General features: G+C 35.3%; 1 protein-coding gene across 6 annotated transcripts in view; it reads left to right on the plus strand.

The window, feature by feature from the left end:
- The window catches only part of ATP8A1 (ATPase phospholipid transporting 8A1), a 97633-nt gene that overhangs the window by 14620 nt on the left and 64402 nt on the right, over window positions 1-18611 (plus strand). For 2 of the 6 annotated variants that reach the window (XM_041402677.1, XM_041402678.1), the window contains exons 6-13: window positions 1980-2020; window positions 2914-2987; window positions 7054-7123; window positions 7734-7861; window positions 11004-11115; window positions 11940-12105; window positions 14348-14475; window positions 17086-17163. In XM_041402677.1, the coding sequence (XP_041258611.1) occupies window positions 1980-2020; window positions 2914-2987; window positions 7054-7123; window positions 7734-7861; window positions 11004-11115; window positions 11940-12105; window positions 14348-14475; window positions 17086-17163 (797 nt within the window). Of the gene's footprint in view, window positions 1-1979; window positions 2021-2913; window positions 2988-5555; window positions 5630-7053; window positions 7124-7733; window positions 7862-11003; window positions 11116-11939; window positions 12106-14347; window positions 14476-17085; window positions 17164-18611 lie in introns of those variants that run through there. The other 4 variants (XM_041402675.1, XM_041402679.1, XM_041402680.1 and 1 more) reach the window with 4 other exon arrangements.

Consider the following 18611-nt stretch of genomic DNA (forward strand, 5'->3'; position numbering starts at 1 on the left):
GCATACATGCATACATGTATGATACAGGAGAACACCATCAGACATTCTGACAGGATGAAATCTGCATTTCTGTAGTCTGGTGAAGTAGCCTTCTGTAGGGCAGATGGAAAATGCTTTTGAAAATTAGTTGTTAGAGATAGCTGAAAAGTGGGAGATACAAATGTGAAAGTCAGGCTGCAGAAGGCTTTATGGTGCAAATTTTCTAACCATTATATAAAAGGTGCATAACAGCACCGCTTCTTCTTTTGTTCTCATAAGAAAATGGATTTAACTGGATGTTAGTGTGTGTTAATTGTCCTTAATAGCTTACCAGATCAAGCTAGGGTTAGAGTTCTCTTGAGCTTTCAGGTGGCTCAGCATGTTTTCATGAGTCTGACTCATCTGTTTTTGAGCTGATTTTAACCAGTTAAACCAGCAAGAAACAAATCCAGAAAGAAAAAATGATGGTGTCCTTTAATGGAGTGGATTAAACTGGCTCATCAAAGGGCCCAGCAAACCTGCAGGCAGCATGCACAAAGCAGTGAGTGCACACACCTTGGCATGGGGTGACAGCAGGACAGGACCTTCCCCTTTGCAGCCAGGAGCCCCCTCTTACAAAGTCCCTGGCCACATCTGGTGACATACTTCAGGCATGAACTCCAGTGGCAGCTATTATACTGTAACTTTTTGTAAAATGAAGTTGTCTGGACTGCTGCAAGGTATATTTTTAATTCTTGTCAGTTTTTTCATCTGATTGGTGCCATGGCCCCATCAGTATTGCTGTATTATAAGCTGTGTTGCTGGCACAAGGGGATGGACATGGGTAGTTGGCAGCACAATTATCAAGTGTCTTGGGTTCCTTAGGTCAGTGTTACAACCAGTCATCATGCTGAATCTGTAGTTTTACCAGTGGAGGGAAATGGTTTGTCATAATAGATTTTGTATAATGATCAGCTGGTTGGTGAGGCAGTCATTAAATATCTTGCTTACTGTCAGAAAGGGAGACTGTCCCATCTACCATTGCCCTGAGCAGATGAACACTAATAAATCTGGGGGAAGGAAGGGGAAGACTTACTAAGAAGGTTTGTGTTAATAATGATTGCAAATACCATTGAGATACACAAGAAGAGGAGTCAGTCTGGACAGAACCTCCAAGAAGACTTAAATGTAAAAGCCATGTGTAGTCCCAGATTTTGATCCACTTTTTTGAAGTCAGCACACTCTTGTGTAAGAATTTGATCCTATTGGGAACTGAAGCTTCCTGATGGTTTGAAAGCTGGAAAACACAGTGAAAGGGAGCAATCTCTTGAAGTTATCTGAGTATTGATGCATAGCAACATGTTTCTTTTTCTTTTTGCGCATCCATCTTCAGTAACTGGGGCTAAAAAACCCTTACCTTTATTATTCTCTGAAAATACAATCTTGGTAATTAACTAGCAACAAAGCATATTTTTTGTATCATAATAGTAACACATAAAACCAGAATAGTGGAATGTGGTTACAATATTAATTGTTACTACTGGGGAAAAACTACATTAAATACTCCTCTAAATAGCATGGGGTATTTTCAGGATATTTTTGGAGGAGGTGACTATAGTATTCCTTAAGTGCTCTTATATGCCAATAACAACAGAAGAGATAAACTATAGTGAGCCTCCTGGCACTTATAATGAATATTGAATATATTCCTCTCCCCCCCCAATAATTTCAAAACAAAAAATATAAATCTATATCAGATTTATTTGATTCTCAAGCCCTGTAAAATGTTCTCATTGACTTTATAATAAGATTCAATGGCACAAAAACTGTTATAAAGAATATGTGCTATGTATTTGAAATGCTTGATCTGAATTCATAGAAACAAGGCATGCTCTAAAGTATTATGTAAATGAGATGTGTCTGTGTGGCTTTTCATAAGGAATCTGGCATATACCTGTATACTGCAGTTAGATTGTATGACTGGAAAATTCTTTATTTTTTTCTCTTTTTTTTTTTTTTAGTACTACGAAATGGTGCATGGGAGATTGTCCACTGGGAAAAGGTGTGTGTCTTTGTTGGTCATTTTTAGAGCATAATGCATATTTAGTATTTGGTTTATTTCTCCATGTAATTGTTAATGATAAAAGTAAATGGTATTATGGGAAATGTATAATCTCTTGTATTTTATTTTTTCTTTTTTGATATTTGTCTCAAAACGTACTTTGAAGTCAAGTCAGTTTCGATGGCATGAGTTCAAACTGGTCAAGGTCAGTGGGAATAAGCTGAATAATATAATGGCTGTGGCAAAATTACTCACTTCCTTAGTATAATGTGGTTTGCCAAGGCAGAAACTTCTTTATGGAAACTAGTTACTTCCTGTATTTGTTTGAAGTTCATCAGCTTAAATCATGAGAACTTTAAAGGCGTAAATGCAGTGGTTAGGAAGGGACTCTTAAAGGTATCTTTCAAGAACTAAATGTTATGCTATCATCTAGTCACTTAGTTTTAATGGTTGCCATACCTGAAAACTTGAAGAAAATTTGACCCACCATAATTTGGAGGCAAGGTTCAGATGAAATTGGCTTATACCTTTAAAGAAGCAAGGATATAGTGTGATGCAACAAAACTGTGGTCTTAGGTGAGATTCATTTCTTCTTTAACTCAACTTCAGTCTTTCAGTAAAGTATTTTACAAAACCAGCAAAATTAATGAACTGCATAGAGAAGGCTGTTAAAGATTAGGCTTATTTAGCTAATTAGGCTTATTAAAGATTAGATTTCCTAAGAATTGCAGTACCTTTTGACAGAACTCCAGCTGTACAATCTAACTTCTCTAAGTGTGTGAGTTTCTAACAGTCTTGCTAGCAAATTCAGCAGGTAAATATTTACTGTGCTTAAAACAAGGGTATAATACATTTTGTTTGAGACCATTAACCAATTCCCAGTTTTCTTTCAGGTAGATGTTGGAGATATAGTTATAATAAAAGGCAAAGAGTATATACCTGCTGACACTGTACTGCTCTCATCAAGGTAGAGATGCCCACTGATACTTATAGTGTAGAGGCTGGTTTCTCTACCCTGCATTTATTTATTTATTTGTGATTGCTCCAAGGAAATAAAGAATAAACAAAAGTGCTGCTGTTCTGAAGTGTAGTCTTGTGTTCATTTGGTCATTCATCATTTAAAGCAATGGGGTTTTTTTTAAACTGTGACAATTGCAGTTTTGAATTACACTGGCAATCAATTTACTCCTAAGAAAAATGTAGCATGTTAATTTTGTTGTTGGATATAATACAAAAAAGGCTGGTTTTCTGTCTAAAAATTGGACCTCAACTGCCATATTTAGCCATATTGGCTTTTTGATATGTACCCAACAAATTTCATCCCTTAAGTAAATCGAAATTGATGTATTGCAGGGAACAGAAATGGTTTCTAAATTATATAGTCTCCAGTTTGATAATTGAATCAGGGAAAAAAGTGAACATGAGATGTGAATCATCAAATTAGTACTGTCTGAACACTCACTTTATTATCTAATATATATATTATGAATAATTTCATCAGTTGGAAGCAAGACAATTTTTTAGCATGTCATGCTGTGACCCTTTTTACATGGACAATCAGAGATTGTTTATCATCATTTCCTTGGACAGTTTTATTTAAGAAATCCACATCTTAAGTGGGAGATGCACGTTTTTCAACATCTATTTGATCAGGTCAACAGACAACATAGTCTAAGAATCCTTTTTAATGGATTTTACCTAAATGTGAATGTATTTTTTTTTCTGGCACAAGCAGAAATGTTATGTGTATGACTATGATTTAGGTATAAACCCTCTATGACCCCACTGAAGTTAATTAATCTATTCATGCCTACAATTAATAAAGTTAGAATCCTGTGCATTTCTTTTGACACACTGTGATACAGAGTAGTACATTGTTTTCTCTGTCTTCCATTATATCTCAAAATTAAGTGCAGCTGTTTCTAAAACACTTCTAATAAATTATTATCAAGTGTAAAGTAGTTCCCAGAAAATACTGTAGATTTCCCTCACAGTATGTCTTCAGTACAAGTGTTAGTCATAATTTAGCTTGTGTTGAGTGTCCTCTGTAAACCTTTTACTTCTGCACTTTGAGAAGCATTTACAAATTCTCCACCAAGATCTTTGATTCTCCACCAAGAACTTTGCAGGCTGTACACCAAGCAGCAAGGACACTTCTATTGGCCTGATAGTAGCTTCTGTCATGCTAACCATAGTGTCTTGCAGGTGGAAGAGATTTCATCCTCTCAGAGCAACTTCTTCATAATCTTCCTGAGTAATCTCCTAAATTTGAGTCTATTCCTAGATGTCTTCACAGTTTTACCCTTTCAGATTTGGGGGACATTGCATTACAGTTGTGGTTTACACACAGGAAAATACCAACTGCCTGAAGAGCCTACTTTGCAATCCTTGTACCCCTAAAGGAATCTTGTATCACAAGTTGACAGTGAAAATAATAGCTAGCTGCTACTGGACTTGGTTAGGACTGTTTCCACTTTGTTTAAGCCCTCTTTAGTGCCCTTATTAGAACACACTATGTGTGACCCCCAGCTATGACCATTACTCACATTGAATTTTCCTGGCAGCTTTTCTTCTAGGATCCGGTTTGCAGTGGGGACTCTTTGAATCACAATTGCTTTTCTAGGCCCAGTTCAGGCATTTCTTCCAGCTAAAACTTATTCCCTAGTTAAATTGCTAGTTAAATTACTAAGTTAAATTACTAGGATCTTGTTCCTAGGAGAGAGCCCTGTACTACTACATGACCTCTAATTCTGCCTGCATACTGGCACGTGCTCTCCTCCATCTCTCATCTCCATGTGGCCATTTTTCTTCTGGAAGACTCTCATCAATTTTGTTTTCAGGTCTTTATTGATGCCCAGCTACATTTTAGGTTCCAAAAGCAATGTGAGTCTGTGGGCCTGGTTTTAATTCAAACTAATAATACTGGATTTTTTTTACCAGCATTAGCAGTTTCTGAAGAAAAAGAGGATCTTATTTATTTTAGGAAACTATAATCTCTTACAGTGAAGGACATAAACCTCTGAGATTTAATTCTATATGGTTCTTGCTAGTTCAGTGTACACTGAAATTTGCGAAACTGGAAAAAAATACAAAGTAATTTTCAGCATGTCTGCATAGAAAAGGTACTTGTTACCTGGCTCTTCAAAAAACTGGTGAAAAATTGGTTGTTGTGGCTTTTATTTTTTTAAATTGATATATGGAGTGGCTGGAAACTTAGTGAGTTGAGAAATAAGCATAACATTTTTTATGTTTACATAAAATGTCAGTGTGTTCTGCAGCTTTAAGTTTGTGCCTTACAGTAAAATAAACCACTTGAGTAAAAAATGAAAGTGTTCTAGCTCTTTTCTTTCTGACCTGATTAAAATAGATTTTGAAAAAATTGTCATCAGACATTTTAATTAACATGTATTGTTTGAATAATAATTTCAAACTCTGTCTTTTTGTCTTTGTTCATTTGTTTTGTTTTGTTGTTGTTTTTTTTTTTTTCCCTGTCACTTATTTTTCTGTTCTAATCATTTCAAACTGGGATGTGTAGGTGGCAGTAGGGGAAGTAGTGAAAGTGACCAATGGGGAACATCTCCCAGCTGATCTCATCAGTCTGTCATCAAGGTTAGAATAAAGTAGTTGCACAGGATATGTGTATGTGGGTCCTCAAATACCAAATATGAATAACACTGCCATGTTGATAATCTTTGCTTTGCTATTCAGCTTTCTCCAACAAAACCTACATATTTATAAAATTAGAAAGGGTTCATTTATCAAATACAGATCATTAAAGTGAAAATACACAATAAAACTTCAAGAAGTTAAAACTGTTTCACTCCTCTTGGTTTTACACCACCCCCATGAAATTTTATCAAACAAGTCATTGAATAAGCACAGTTAAACACCAGGTTAAATATATGTTTAAGAGGAATATACATGTCGCTAGCAACTTGCTATTTTCAGCAAAGAATATAGTTTAACATTGGTAGGACTGGTAGAGGACCCTCTGCACAAACTTGGATGTTGCACAATCTCTGCTGCATGTGGTGGCAAAAGCAGCATTGTTCTTGTGTATTGTGACAAAATGCATGTTTCTTAGACATGTCAGCTTTATGCTACTGTCTGCACTCTTGTCACACTTTGTTTTTTCCCTAACCAATCAATGGGCCTGCCTTGATCTAACTTACTTTGGAGGTCACTGTAATCTGCTACAGTTCTTGCAATTAAGCATGTGTCTCACTTGAAATGTCTTTGCTGCCTTAGTTTATTTTAAAAGTGCTTTACAAAAATGCTGTTTGGTTTTTATTGTTAACTAATAAAAATGTTAGAATTGTGAAAATGTCTTACACAGGTGGTTCCATCCAAGCAAGCTAAATAAAAGTTATTTATATTTTTAGAGAAGTTCGCCAAGAATAAAACAGTAGCCTAAATGCACCTTATTATAATTTTTCACATTTTAATGCTTGTACTTCACAAAATTGTGTTAAAATATCCTACTTAACATTATCCTGCAAATAATCTAAAGTTAAGCCACTTATCTGTAGCCACTTTTCCATTAATAAATGACATTTTAAAAATAATTAATGCTCGAATTTCGTGCTAGAATGAAGGAAAACACTAGAAGCATTAAAATGGTGTAGGGAGTAAACCTTAATTCTTTAAGTGTTAAGGTGTTATTATGACTTATTTGATCCTTTTCAGAATCAAAACTGTCTTTCTGTCTTGTTTCTGTCTTAAACTCCTGCTGCCTGCTCTAGTAAGCACTACAAATGCACTACACTGTGCCCATGCGTATCTCATGTGTAAAGATCGAACACTTTTGCCGTGTACAGTGATTTTATCAATGTTTAGTTTAAGAAAATAGGCTTTGGCAAACTTCTCTGAAAATGTAAAGTACTATTAGTTTTTAAAGATTTGGCTGTAAATTATTCTGGTTTTGAAGATTGGTAAGACAAACCTGTTTGCATAAATACATATTACAAGATTGCAGGAAGTTTATGGATTCCACCATTATAATTTTGAATTCAGGACTTTTTTTCTCTTGATAGTGAACCACAAGCCATGTGCTACATTGAAACATCTAACTTAGATGGTGAGACTAACTTAAAAATTCGACAGGTAGGATTTTCATTTTTGGGAATATTGTGGTTTTTTTTTTTTGTCTATTAATGATTATAAAAACATCTTATTACATTAATGGATGTTTTAGAAGACCGAAATTTTAGTGGTTTGAGTAAAAAACTATGGATTATTGGCATCATAGAAGTGGAGGAGTGTGTGGTTACTCCTAAGTCATTCTTTTGCTTTGTTTTAGGGTTTTTCTTTGGGAGAATAGGTAGAAGCATAAGTGGTTTGGCTATTGGCTTTGTTTGTAGAGAACAGATGATGGGGCAGAAGCCCTGCAGAAAGCAGCTGGTGGGGCCAGTATTGTCCTTCAGGGACAGGTAGGGAATAGCAGATTTTGACTGAGTGCACTGTCACTATGCAAGGACATTCTTGCTGAGCTCTCTGATGGATTATGACCCTGTCTGGGTCATGGTATTTTCAGATGCCAAGGTGACTTTTTCACTGTAGCACCCAATTGTGACAGTAAAGTGTAGCTGGTGCATTTTGCTCCCATAGTTTTCTGGTCTTGCTAATAAATTTATCATACATAGATTTGTTATTGGATACTGTTTGTTACTGGATAGTGTTTTTTAATGTAATGACAAATGAATTTTGTTCACAGGGTTTGCCACTAACATCAGACATCAAGGACACAGAAAGCTTGATGCAGCTCTCTGGCAGAATTGAGTGTGAGAGCCCAAACAGACATCTCTATGACTTTGTTGGAAACATCAGGCTGGATGGGCATGGGTACGTAAATACGAGGAAGAAGACCTTGGTAGATTCAGTCTAACAGTAGACAGCTATGTGTTCTTAAACTACTGAAGTAAAAATATGAACAGTAAATCTTTTTTTACATATTCTTTGCTACACTTCATTCTTTTGAAAAACTAGAAGCATAAAACCTTACTTCTGACATCTACAACTTGAGTTGTTTTACTAGTTGTCCTTCAGCAAGTGTTAAGTATTAATAATAGGAGAGATTGCTAATCACATTCTGACAGTTCTGGAATATGTGCCTGGTAGCTCACTTCTTAGGCATGTCATTTGTTACAGAAGCTGAATAGAAATAATTTCTTGTCTTTTTTATTTTTTTAATTGTTCTTTTCTTCTATTTGTCTAAGTGTAGAATGGAACAGAGTCCTTTGCTATGTACCTCAAATTCTTCTAGTTTGGTAGCTGAAAAATGTTTAATACCTTAGTTTACTGCAAATATGTTCCTTTAAAAATAGAAAATGTGCACTTACAACACACATGCTTGTACAACTGCTTAAAAAATTCTTAAAATACTGAAATGCTTACCAAATACTGATAGTCAGGGTCCTCTGTGAATTTACAGAAGATTTATTGCTAGATCCAAAATGGCTAGATCCTTCATTCCCAAAGATTTACAGTATTTCTTATTTATTTGGTATGTATTTCTCCATGTCCAATATTGTTCATTTTTATTGTTTTAGACTAATACATATAGTGCTGCTTACTAAATACCTCTTTTTTTCCCCTTAATATTCCATTTTTAAATTTAGTGATTTCTTACAGATGCACTCTAGGATTTTTCAGTCCCAAGAGTGTGGATCTATTACAATTCCACTGTACTTGTCATTAAGAAGAGAAAAATATTTACCAGTAATTCTTCTCTGAAGGTAATAGTTATAAGAGATCCACACATTCATTCTTCCTCCCTGGCTAGAAGGAAAAACACACTTTCCTTTTTAATCTAATAATTTAATTTTTTTAATTTGATTTAAAAAATAAATATTGAATGTGCTGACGGCTGCTATGCCTCAAGAATGGGTAACAGGCTGCCATCTGCTGGTCAAGAAATTTGAGAAATTATGTTTTGGAATATTTTGCCTGTAGTTCCTCTGCAGCAGAATAGTTCCAAAAGTGTGGCTCTAATATAATATTTACCTTCAGTGAAAAAGAATTACAGGTAAGTAACTCTTTTTGGATCTTGGCCTTATTTCAAACGGAAAAATGAGGGATCTCTTATTTTTCTGCCCGTTATAGAGGGAGTGCAAATTCATCTAATTTATATATATTTGTCCAGATCTTTAGACCTTCCTACCACATTATGTAGGTCCAGCAGTTGTGATTTACACTTTGTTCATTACCATCTTAACATATTTGCAAAAACAAGAGAGGTAGAGGATACTGAAAATGTGTCTCCCTCTTCTTTCACTTAATGTAAGTCACCGGAGTGCCATAAATGTTGTATCTTGTTTTCAGGCTTTTCTTTTTCCCTTCATGGGAGAGCAACTCAAAAAAGAGGTTTTCTTTGTTTTCTTTTGGATATGCAGTATTCAAGGAGACAGAACACCATTAGAGGTATTTTGCCTTTTGGCTAAATCTGTGAACTAAAAGAGGCAAAAGTTTTCTGGCTGTCCTCAGCCTTTGAGCTAACCCTTATCCCCAAAGTGTGCAGCTATTTATTATGAGTATACAGAAGCATGTCAGTTGGTTTTAGTCCATGAAGACAATTAGCTAAAGAAAGGAGCAAAGTTTTTTCTGGTTTATATGAACCTATGACTAGACAGTGGCTTGGTGAGTGGTGAGGGCATTGTGCAAAACAAGGTTGAATTCTGGTTATCCAGGCCTAAAGTATATGTGTTCCTGAAGACATTCTTAAAATTTTGGATAAGAGTGAAGTATACTTGTTAACAAAAACATTCTGTTGTGTAAGTTTTCACATGTGTCTCAGAAATTACTAGCTCTTAATATACCCTCTGCCAGGAAAGCATTCTAAAAGCATCTTCCCCCATCAAGAACATCCTTTACTGAATACAACCCAAGCATGTTGGGTTGTATTCAGTCAGTAGTTATGTAAAATGCAAGAGAAATGAGATGTGTTGAATCAGTTTTAAGAAGGCTGAGGCTGGGAAATAAGACACTTGAGATCTCTATCAAAGCATCAGTTTATCAGAGTGGAGTGTGATCACAATGTTGAGTATTTGTCACATGACACCTGGCACATCTGGGCTTTCCATACCCTGACTATACTCTTTGAGCTACCCAAAGTGTTACTAATATCATGACTTTTCCAGATGCTTTATATTTATATATCAAAGATACAGCTGCTGTCCTTAATCAGTTAATTTGTGATCTTAATAATGTATTGCTTTCAAACAAATGCAGGTAGTAGTTTTAGGTAAGAATTCCAAACACTACAGGACTTTTAAATACTGCCAGCTGGTATTTATAGAAAGAAAAGTGAAATCAAAACAGGGCATGTATATCCATGGAAAAGAGTAATAATTATCTAAACTTTTTGTATTTTTTGATATACATTATATGTATAAAGACTGTCTGAATTTAGGACAATTAGATGTTTCCTATGTCTTTTGAGGGTGTGTTGCTCCTTAACTATAGTTTTAAAAGAATAACAGAACAAAATATACCTGATTTTGCAGTTTAAATAAGGTGCATGAAATATTAATGTGAATGTTAAATAACTGTGTTCATAAAGGATGGTTATTTCATCAGAAGAGTAGACTAAGCTGAGAGTTCACAAAATTATTTCATTTGAAAATTGCTTTGAAAATCAATTTTTTGAGATCATTTAAGAGAAAAATTGATAATCATAAATCACAGGAGAATTAGATATTTTTGCTTTCAGTCTACTTGGTTAGTAGTACCTTCTCAAAATTAGTAGTCCATAATAAAAATTAGGTGGTAATTAATATTTTTGAAACCTGAGATTTTTGGCCTGGTTTTTCTCTCTCAAGTTTTCTCTAAGTCAAAACTCCCAAAAACTTAACTCTGAAAATTAGATTCCTAACCTATTAACAATAATCATGTAAATTTTCAGAAATTAGTTTTAACAAATGTTGATTACATTTAATCATTGACATTGGCTGGTTTAGTGTTAAAATGTAAAACTTCTTACTTCTAGTACTGTTCCACTGGGATCTGATCAGATTCTTCTACGAGGAGCTCAGTTGAGAAATACTCAGTGGGTTCACGGGATCGTTGTCTATACTGGACATGACACAAAACTTATGCAGGTTTGTCACTTCGATTTTGTCTGTTTTATTACCTTAATTTACCATTCTGTGGTACAGAAACATGGCTTGATTCAATATAGTACTGAAATGTCAGTAATAGAGCATCTTTTATATCAATTAAAAGCAATAGAAATAAAGCAGTTTCTTGTTATTTTAGTCACTTAGTCCCAAAGTAGTTTTGCCACTCTTAAGAATATTCATTGATTTTATCTTGCAACTTGTGCTTTGAAAACTCTTTATTAGCAAGTTCTGTTATCATACTTTGTCATTTTTATTTTTGACTGCTCCTAAAACTGTCCTGTCATGGGGCTTTCTTTCCAGTGCATAGATAATCATTCTTGTCAGAAAACAAAATGACGAGGAAAGAGACTGAAATTACTTTGCCTAATGTGTTTTGAAGTATCAGAATTGAGATGTACCTGTTGTGAAAAAATAATTTCATATTGATCTTTCATGCATTATTTATTGCTTTTCTAATTTGTAAAATAGTTACTTGAAGAAGTGTGTCTGTATTAGAAGCTGTCTTCTATTGCACTGACAAGGTTATTCACATTCATTTTTAATGTTTACTGTTAACTATTGGTGTTAGCAGTGTTCTGTGTGATTGTTTAAACTTCTTGTGTCACAGTTCTAAAGCTCCAATTCATAGATTTATAAGCTGCCGAGTTTTGGATTTTTTTAAGTAAAAGAGTTAGAGCATTTTTGGTGATGATGTATTTGGGAGAATATTTAGAAAAGGATACAGTAACATGTAATTTGAAAAGCAAGAACCATGCTACCTCATCTAATATTTAATAACCACAGTTGTTTTTTGTCTTTTGCAGAATTCAACAAGTCCACCTCTTAAAATGTCTAATGTGGAACGAATTACAAATATTCAGATTTTGATTTTGTTCTGCATCCTTATTGCCATGTCTTTGATCTGCTCTATTGGTTCAGCTATATGGAACCGAAGGCATACTGGAAGAGACTGGTATCTTGATCTAAATTGTAAGATCTAAAATATTATATTAATATTTTAGTATTTGCTTGCCTTTCATATTTGGAAAGGAGGATAATTACCTTCCCTCACACAGTGTGATTTTTTGTCAATCTCTCTTCTTTGTTTGTTGACTAAAGTCATTAGGCTAGGTATATCACAGCAAGTATAAAATTTGCCTTATTGTGCTTGCTATCTGAGCTCTTGCTAAATTCAGGAAGGGCAAGATGATTTGTTTGTCTCTGTTTTTTTCAGGCATTCCATCTCTGCAGCTCAGCAAGGTCTGCATCAGCATTCCACTGGCATAAACAGTCAGCTTCCTAGTCATCAGTCTGAAGCCTCTTTGAGCTGTTACTAATATATTACGTTTAAAGCTGCAGTGACTTTTCTGAATTTTTAAATTTGTCTTAGGAAGTGATGCTGTGGCTTTATCATTTTTACAGGGCTTTAACTAATCAATATCAGAACTTAATAGACTCCTCTTAAAGAAGATAAAAGAGACACCACAAGTCTCTTTTAACGTATTATACTGGGCAGCTATAGGTAAGCTGGATGTAGGGCAGTGTGATGTTGAACAGGCCTTCAGGCAGCATGCAACATACTGACAGAGTCTGACCCTCTGTGAGGAAACAAGATTTAAAAGAAGTTTTCATGAGTGTACTTTGCAGTCAATTATTCATGTTTGCAGAATTTATTAAGGCCCTTTTTACTTAGGCAGAACCAGAACTGAAACAAAGCTCCTGAGTACAAGGCTTCTCAATGTAGTCAAGAAAGAGGGGTTTTTTCGGGTTTTGGCAAAAACCCTTAAACCCTTAAAGAAAAATCTTGAAGTTCTGATTTGAAGGCACTCCTAAAGTTTCCGTCTCTGCATTTATGATGAACTTTGCTTCCCTTCTTTTTGATGCTGAGAAAGAAACTTTTTTTTTTTTTTTTTTTTTTTAGTTAATTAAGAAACTTAACTTTCATGTTTTCCTAGTGAGGTAAGAAAAAGTGAACTGGTTCATAGAATATTGACAATTTCAGGTTATATCAAAGTAGGGCATTAGATGTGCTTCATCTGTGCATTTTTTTTCTTTTCTGGGAAATATAAAAGTTTTAAGGATCTGGTGGCTTATATGTGGCTAGGACAGTAGTGAAGCAGTTCATAAGTTGTTGTTATTCCTAAAAAAAGAAAAATGAAATAGTGGCCATTGATATTTTGGTTTGTGTGTTCTAAACTGAGTATCCATGTCAGTTTATTTTCTAATGTATGTTCCATGATTAAATGAAATTGTTTTGGGTTTTGTAAGGTATGTTCTTTAAGGCTGTGTTAAGCCTTGTTATAGTTGTTGTGATACCAGATATGTAAGAAGCTTTATAATTTATATGTAAGTGCATTTTATCCCCCTTTCCCCTTAGTTATTTAATTTTTTAGCTCCCTGATCCTTTAGACATTTACATCATTTCATGCTGGAATTGATATTAATGAAAGTCTCCAAAACTTTCTTTTCTGGATGTTACAGTGACAACCAAATCCACATTGGACAGACAGTGGAAACCTATCTGAGGCTGATTTTCTTTGATACCTTAGATACAGCTAGGCAGGCTCCATCTTTTACCCTTTGGCTGTACTTCACAGCAGACTTTCCCATTCTCATCCTCTCTGAGGTGCCACATCTAGAGTTATTTTTAAAAGAAAAACTTAAAACTTTAAAGGAAAAAGTAATATAAAACTACTTGTTTTATATGTTAATATTCACATTTCCACTTGTTTAGAACTTTCATTAGACTCTCTAATTTCATATCTTCCTTTCATGGGGTATGAATTTGCCTCTTTCGCAGCATTTTGCTCTGTTGAGGGAGACCATATGATTGTGTGAAGGTAGATGGAGAAAAAATTCACTCCACTTTATATTTCCCCTTTCAAAATATTAAACTATAATATTTTGAGTTTAGAACTTGGTTGCTTGTATAGGTATTCCCATATTTTGACATTAAAATGTGGAAAAAGAGGGAATGGCTGGTAAGTTTGCTCTTCAGGAACTGGAGATGATTGCAAAGATTGCTGAATTTGAACTCTGCTATTACAACTGAGATCCTTAACTCTGAGGAAGGTCTTATCTATAGGCAAGTGATCCTGTAATTAATTCCAAACATTCTTCTTAGAACACTTTAATAAAAATCAGCTGTTAATGCAATATTTTGAATACAGTACATATATATACTTCTAACTACAGTCTCAAATATTTATTTGATTGCTTTGTTTTTTGGCAGATGGTGGAGCAAGCAACTTTGGATTGAATTTCTTGACTTTTATCATTCTCTTCAATAATCTTATTCCAATCAGCTTGTTGGTTACACTTGAAGTCGTTAAATTTATCCAGGCATATTTCATAAATTGGGTAAATATTATTTTATAGTATTGATTTCTAAAATCAAGTGGTTCACAAGTAAGTGAAATGATGGATTGCTTGTCTATGTATACAATTTTTTCAGGCTTTTTGTAAATGCTGTTTATTTATTATTGGTGGAATCTGAGGAGATAAGGATAAATTATTTGATTTAGTGCACTTTATAGCTACACCAGACTGGTTTTTGGAGCATGTTTGTTGTGATCCACTCACTAATTGTAGAGAGGCAAAGTGAGCCTTCTGTGGATTGCAGATAGAAACTTAAGGTTCAGATATTCCCCAAAACATGGTTAAAGCCAAACGAGTTCAAATGTTGATACGAAAAAATGGATACATTTTATTTAACAGTAAATGAGAAAGAAGGAAATAGCAAAAGGGGATGGGGGGACAAGAAGAGTGAGAGAGGCCGATTAAATAGAAATACATCACCCCTCTGTGGGTCCCAGTGACGTGTCATTGGTTCTCTCTGTCTGGTCTTCTTGGTGGTGAGGGTCCCCCTCCAAAAGGCATAGAATTCACTGGATTCATATCTAATTTCCCAGTCTGATTTGGGCCATGTGGAAACATCCAGGGCAAGTTTGAGGCTGTCTCTGGCAAGACTCTGGATCGGTTGTATCATTTTGTATCACATGCAGTGCTCTGAGGCAAAGCCTCAGGAATGAATCTGGGGAGCACTTTGGGGGTCTTTGATGATTGTGACACCCCCAAGCTTGCCCCTCACATGAATGTCCTGTGGATGTGGCTTTCCTGGGGTGGTGAGGGGTTGTTTTACAGCTGAGCCACTTTGTGGGACGGAGGGTGTCTGACCACAGGTTGCGCCACCCAATGACACCCAAGGCCCTCCTCCTCCTCCACCCTTGGAGGGGAAGGAGTCTGTGTGAACCTGGCAGCAGGAGATAAGACTGGGAGCTGTGGCCTCCCCAGCCCCAAGCTAGAGAGGGATGATTTTCAGGGCAGCTGCTGGGCTTAACCCTTCTCTGAATGCTCCCCCAGCCTTATCTGTTTCTTCCCAGACCTGAGATGATTGAACAAAAGTGTCCTTTTATCTTATCTCACGTTCTCTTAGGCAGCTTAACTCACAGTCCAAGGTTTCATTCAGGGGGCCCATTCAAGGTGGGCTTTGGTGGTGCAGCTTTTCACATCAATGTTTAAGCCACAAACGATAACATTTCAGTCTCTTCACAGTGTTTTTCTGCTTTTTACTTTCTCATTATTGGTATTCAGGTATCAGTTTCACTCAGAATGATCAGAAAAATGTGTTTTGCAGTGCTGGGGAGTTTTGTCCAGTTTCATATTTCTTTCCAGACTTTGGTATTTTGCCTTTTTTTTTTTTTTTTTTTTCTACACACAACCCTAGTTTAATGGAGTGCAGTTCATTGTACAAAGGCAGTGTCTGCTAGTATTATCCCTTATGAAATATAAAAAGATCATTTTGACATACTTGCATTTTTTTTTCTTAATGAATTAGTGGGGAAAATGAAGGGTTTACTCTGAGTGGGAGTGAGCTGTTTTCCTTAAAGCCATGTAAACGTGCCTTCCATTTTTCCATTTTTTTCCAAATGTAAATTTATCGTAGCATTCTGAACACTTTAATCTGATGCCTTGATCAAATGTGTGAAATGGATTTGTATGTGTGACATATGTTATGGAGATACAGATAGCAATACATGTGAAGTAGCAGGTGACGCATATGCTTTATTTTAAAAGTTAAATACTTTTGTGAGTAGTCAGCTGGTTTTGATTTCTTGAGGGTTTTTTTGTGCTGTAAAACAAACTGTTCACAAGTTGGAGAATGCAGTGAAATTCTTTCTTAATTTTCTGTATTTTAAAATAAATATTCAGCAAAGACCCATCTTGAATGTGTAGATTGCCACTGTTTAGACAAGAAATTAGAAAGGCAGTTTTAACTTCTCTTCCTGCCTCAGTTTCTCATGATTAGGGATTAGTTGCTTTTAATTTATCCTAATCTGGGACTCTGGACATTTATCTTAAGTAATATTTCTCTTTGTGTGTAGTTTATATTTGTATGGAGAAGTTGGTCATCTGCAATCTACATTACCATGTTTGACATTATGTTACCATATTTGACAATGTTTTAATCTTTTACTGTATTTAAAAACAAACTCTGATGTTTATTTAACAAGTAAGAGAAAAAGAACTCACACCATGTAGATTGTATCTTACATTTATTGTGTAATCTCAAATTTATCTTCGTGTTTTTATCTCGACATATATTTATCTTGCTATTTAGAAATGACTGGTTGTGCATACAGTAGAAGTAGGTAATACTAACTTCTCCCTATGAGTCATTTCTGCTTGTTGCTAATGTCATTTTATATGTGTGGGTAAACAGTTTTTCAATAATACTGATCACTAGAAATAATCTGAGCAAAATCACCCATGAGAAAATCTTACTTCTTCTGGGGACTCTTGGAAGTGATCTGATAGTGTCTGTGGCTTCCTATGTTGAAACAACCTTAGGTAGATCTATTAATGTGTGGTCTTTTCTTCTACACTTAACTGTTCTATTTATGTGCTAGACTTTTTGTGAAAAGCTCTGGAAGACTGATTTTTAAATATATGTGTTTTTTTTATCTCTAGGACATAGACATGCACTATGAACCTACGGACACTGCTGCGATGGCTCGTACCTCCAATCTCAATGAAGAACTTGGACAGGTAGGTAAAAGAATTATTGATTCTAACTCTGTAATGAAATTATTCATATGAGGGTTTATTTTAAAAAAATATACTCTTGCCTTAGTATTTGCTTATTTCTATTCTCTTTGTTTTGTCAGATATTTTTAAAAAGACTTTGCAGTATCAGTGAATTAAAACCAGCATTACATGAACAATCTCTGTATCAATGTGCTTGTGGTAATCACAGAAGATTTAAGTGTATCAATAAAATTACAAAATCAAAGGAATTTTGAGCATTAAGGCTGTTCTGTAGCACAAAATTTAGTCTCCATATATACATTTAAGATAATGCACGTCTTCAGGATGTCATTTTTTTGTCACATGCTCTGCATTCCTCAGAAGTGACAACGAGTATCTTAGGGTTGAATCAGTTCTATACATGTCCTCTTTTCTTGCCACTAAAGCTGGAAGCCATGAATGGAATGGGGGCTGAGTTAAACCCTGGAAATTTGGGCTTAATTCTTTGTGCTTTGGAGTTCTCTTTTAATACTGTAAAATCAGTTTGACTTTTCACAAGACATCAGTTGTTATATGTTGTTCATAATTAGCAAGTATGACTTAGTACAAGTGTGCCTGGGGCAGAGGGTGTGCTTCTAGAAGAACTACACATGGTATTTGCTCTTCCAGTCAATTGTTTTTGCAGTCTGGCTTTAAAAACATGCTGAACTTTCTGGTACACTGGTGGTGAGCAACTCTTGCTGTGGAAAATAAATTACATGCTCATTTAATTGAATTGTATTATGAACACAACTATGCATGTTCTTGCATTTCCTAACCTAGAAGTTCTCATAACTAATTATTTACTTTATTGCATGAGCATGTAAAAGTTGTCTCTAGCTTTCCAAATGCAATAAATAATAGCTTCGTTTTAGCCATATAATAAAGCAGTCCTAGGGAGTAATGCAGAAGATGTGCCTTTTGGAAAAACTGCTTCAAGTTTAGCATGTTCTATGACTGGTCTACATAGAGGAGTACAGAGCCTTTGCCCGCTGGGTTTAACATGTATATGCAGAAAATTTTGTTCTTTTCCGGGCTTTGAAGGGGAGTACAAGCTCCTCTAGTGGGGAAGAGCCTGTGTTGAAACTTACCTTTCCTTCTGTTTCGTTTTACACAATCTGTTTTTTCTATCTCTGCAGCTAGTTGGTTATTCACATTCCTAGACACATTCTTTCCTTTTGACTTCAGTAGTTTCTGTCTTCATTTCTTAGGATTCTCATCAAATTCTCCTTCACCATCAAGAGCTAGACAGGCTTCTTGGGATCTCCACTTTTCATTTTTCAACAGATTCTTAATTTGAGCAGATTTTTGTAAGGAGACCAAAGGACTCTACTAAAAAGAGCAGGTTTCTTCTTTGAAGTACATGAGGGTTGCACATAATGAAGAGATTTCCCCCAAGAGATCTTCAGGTTTTATGCAAGGTGAAACTT

This window comes from Onychostruthus taczanowskii, unplaced genomic scaffold (genome assembly GCF_017590055.1).
Source record: "Onychostruthus taczanowskii isolate IOZ18803 unplaced genomic scaffold, ASM1759005v1 scaffold2, whole genome shotgun sequence".
Classification (NCBI taxonomy): domain Eukaryota; kingdom Metazoa; phylum Chordata; class Aves; order Passeriformes; family Passeridae; genus Onychostruthus; species Onychostruthus taczanowskii.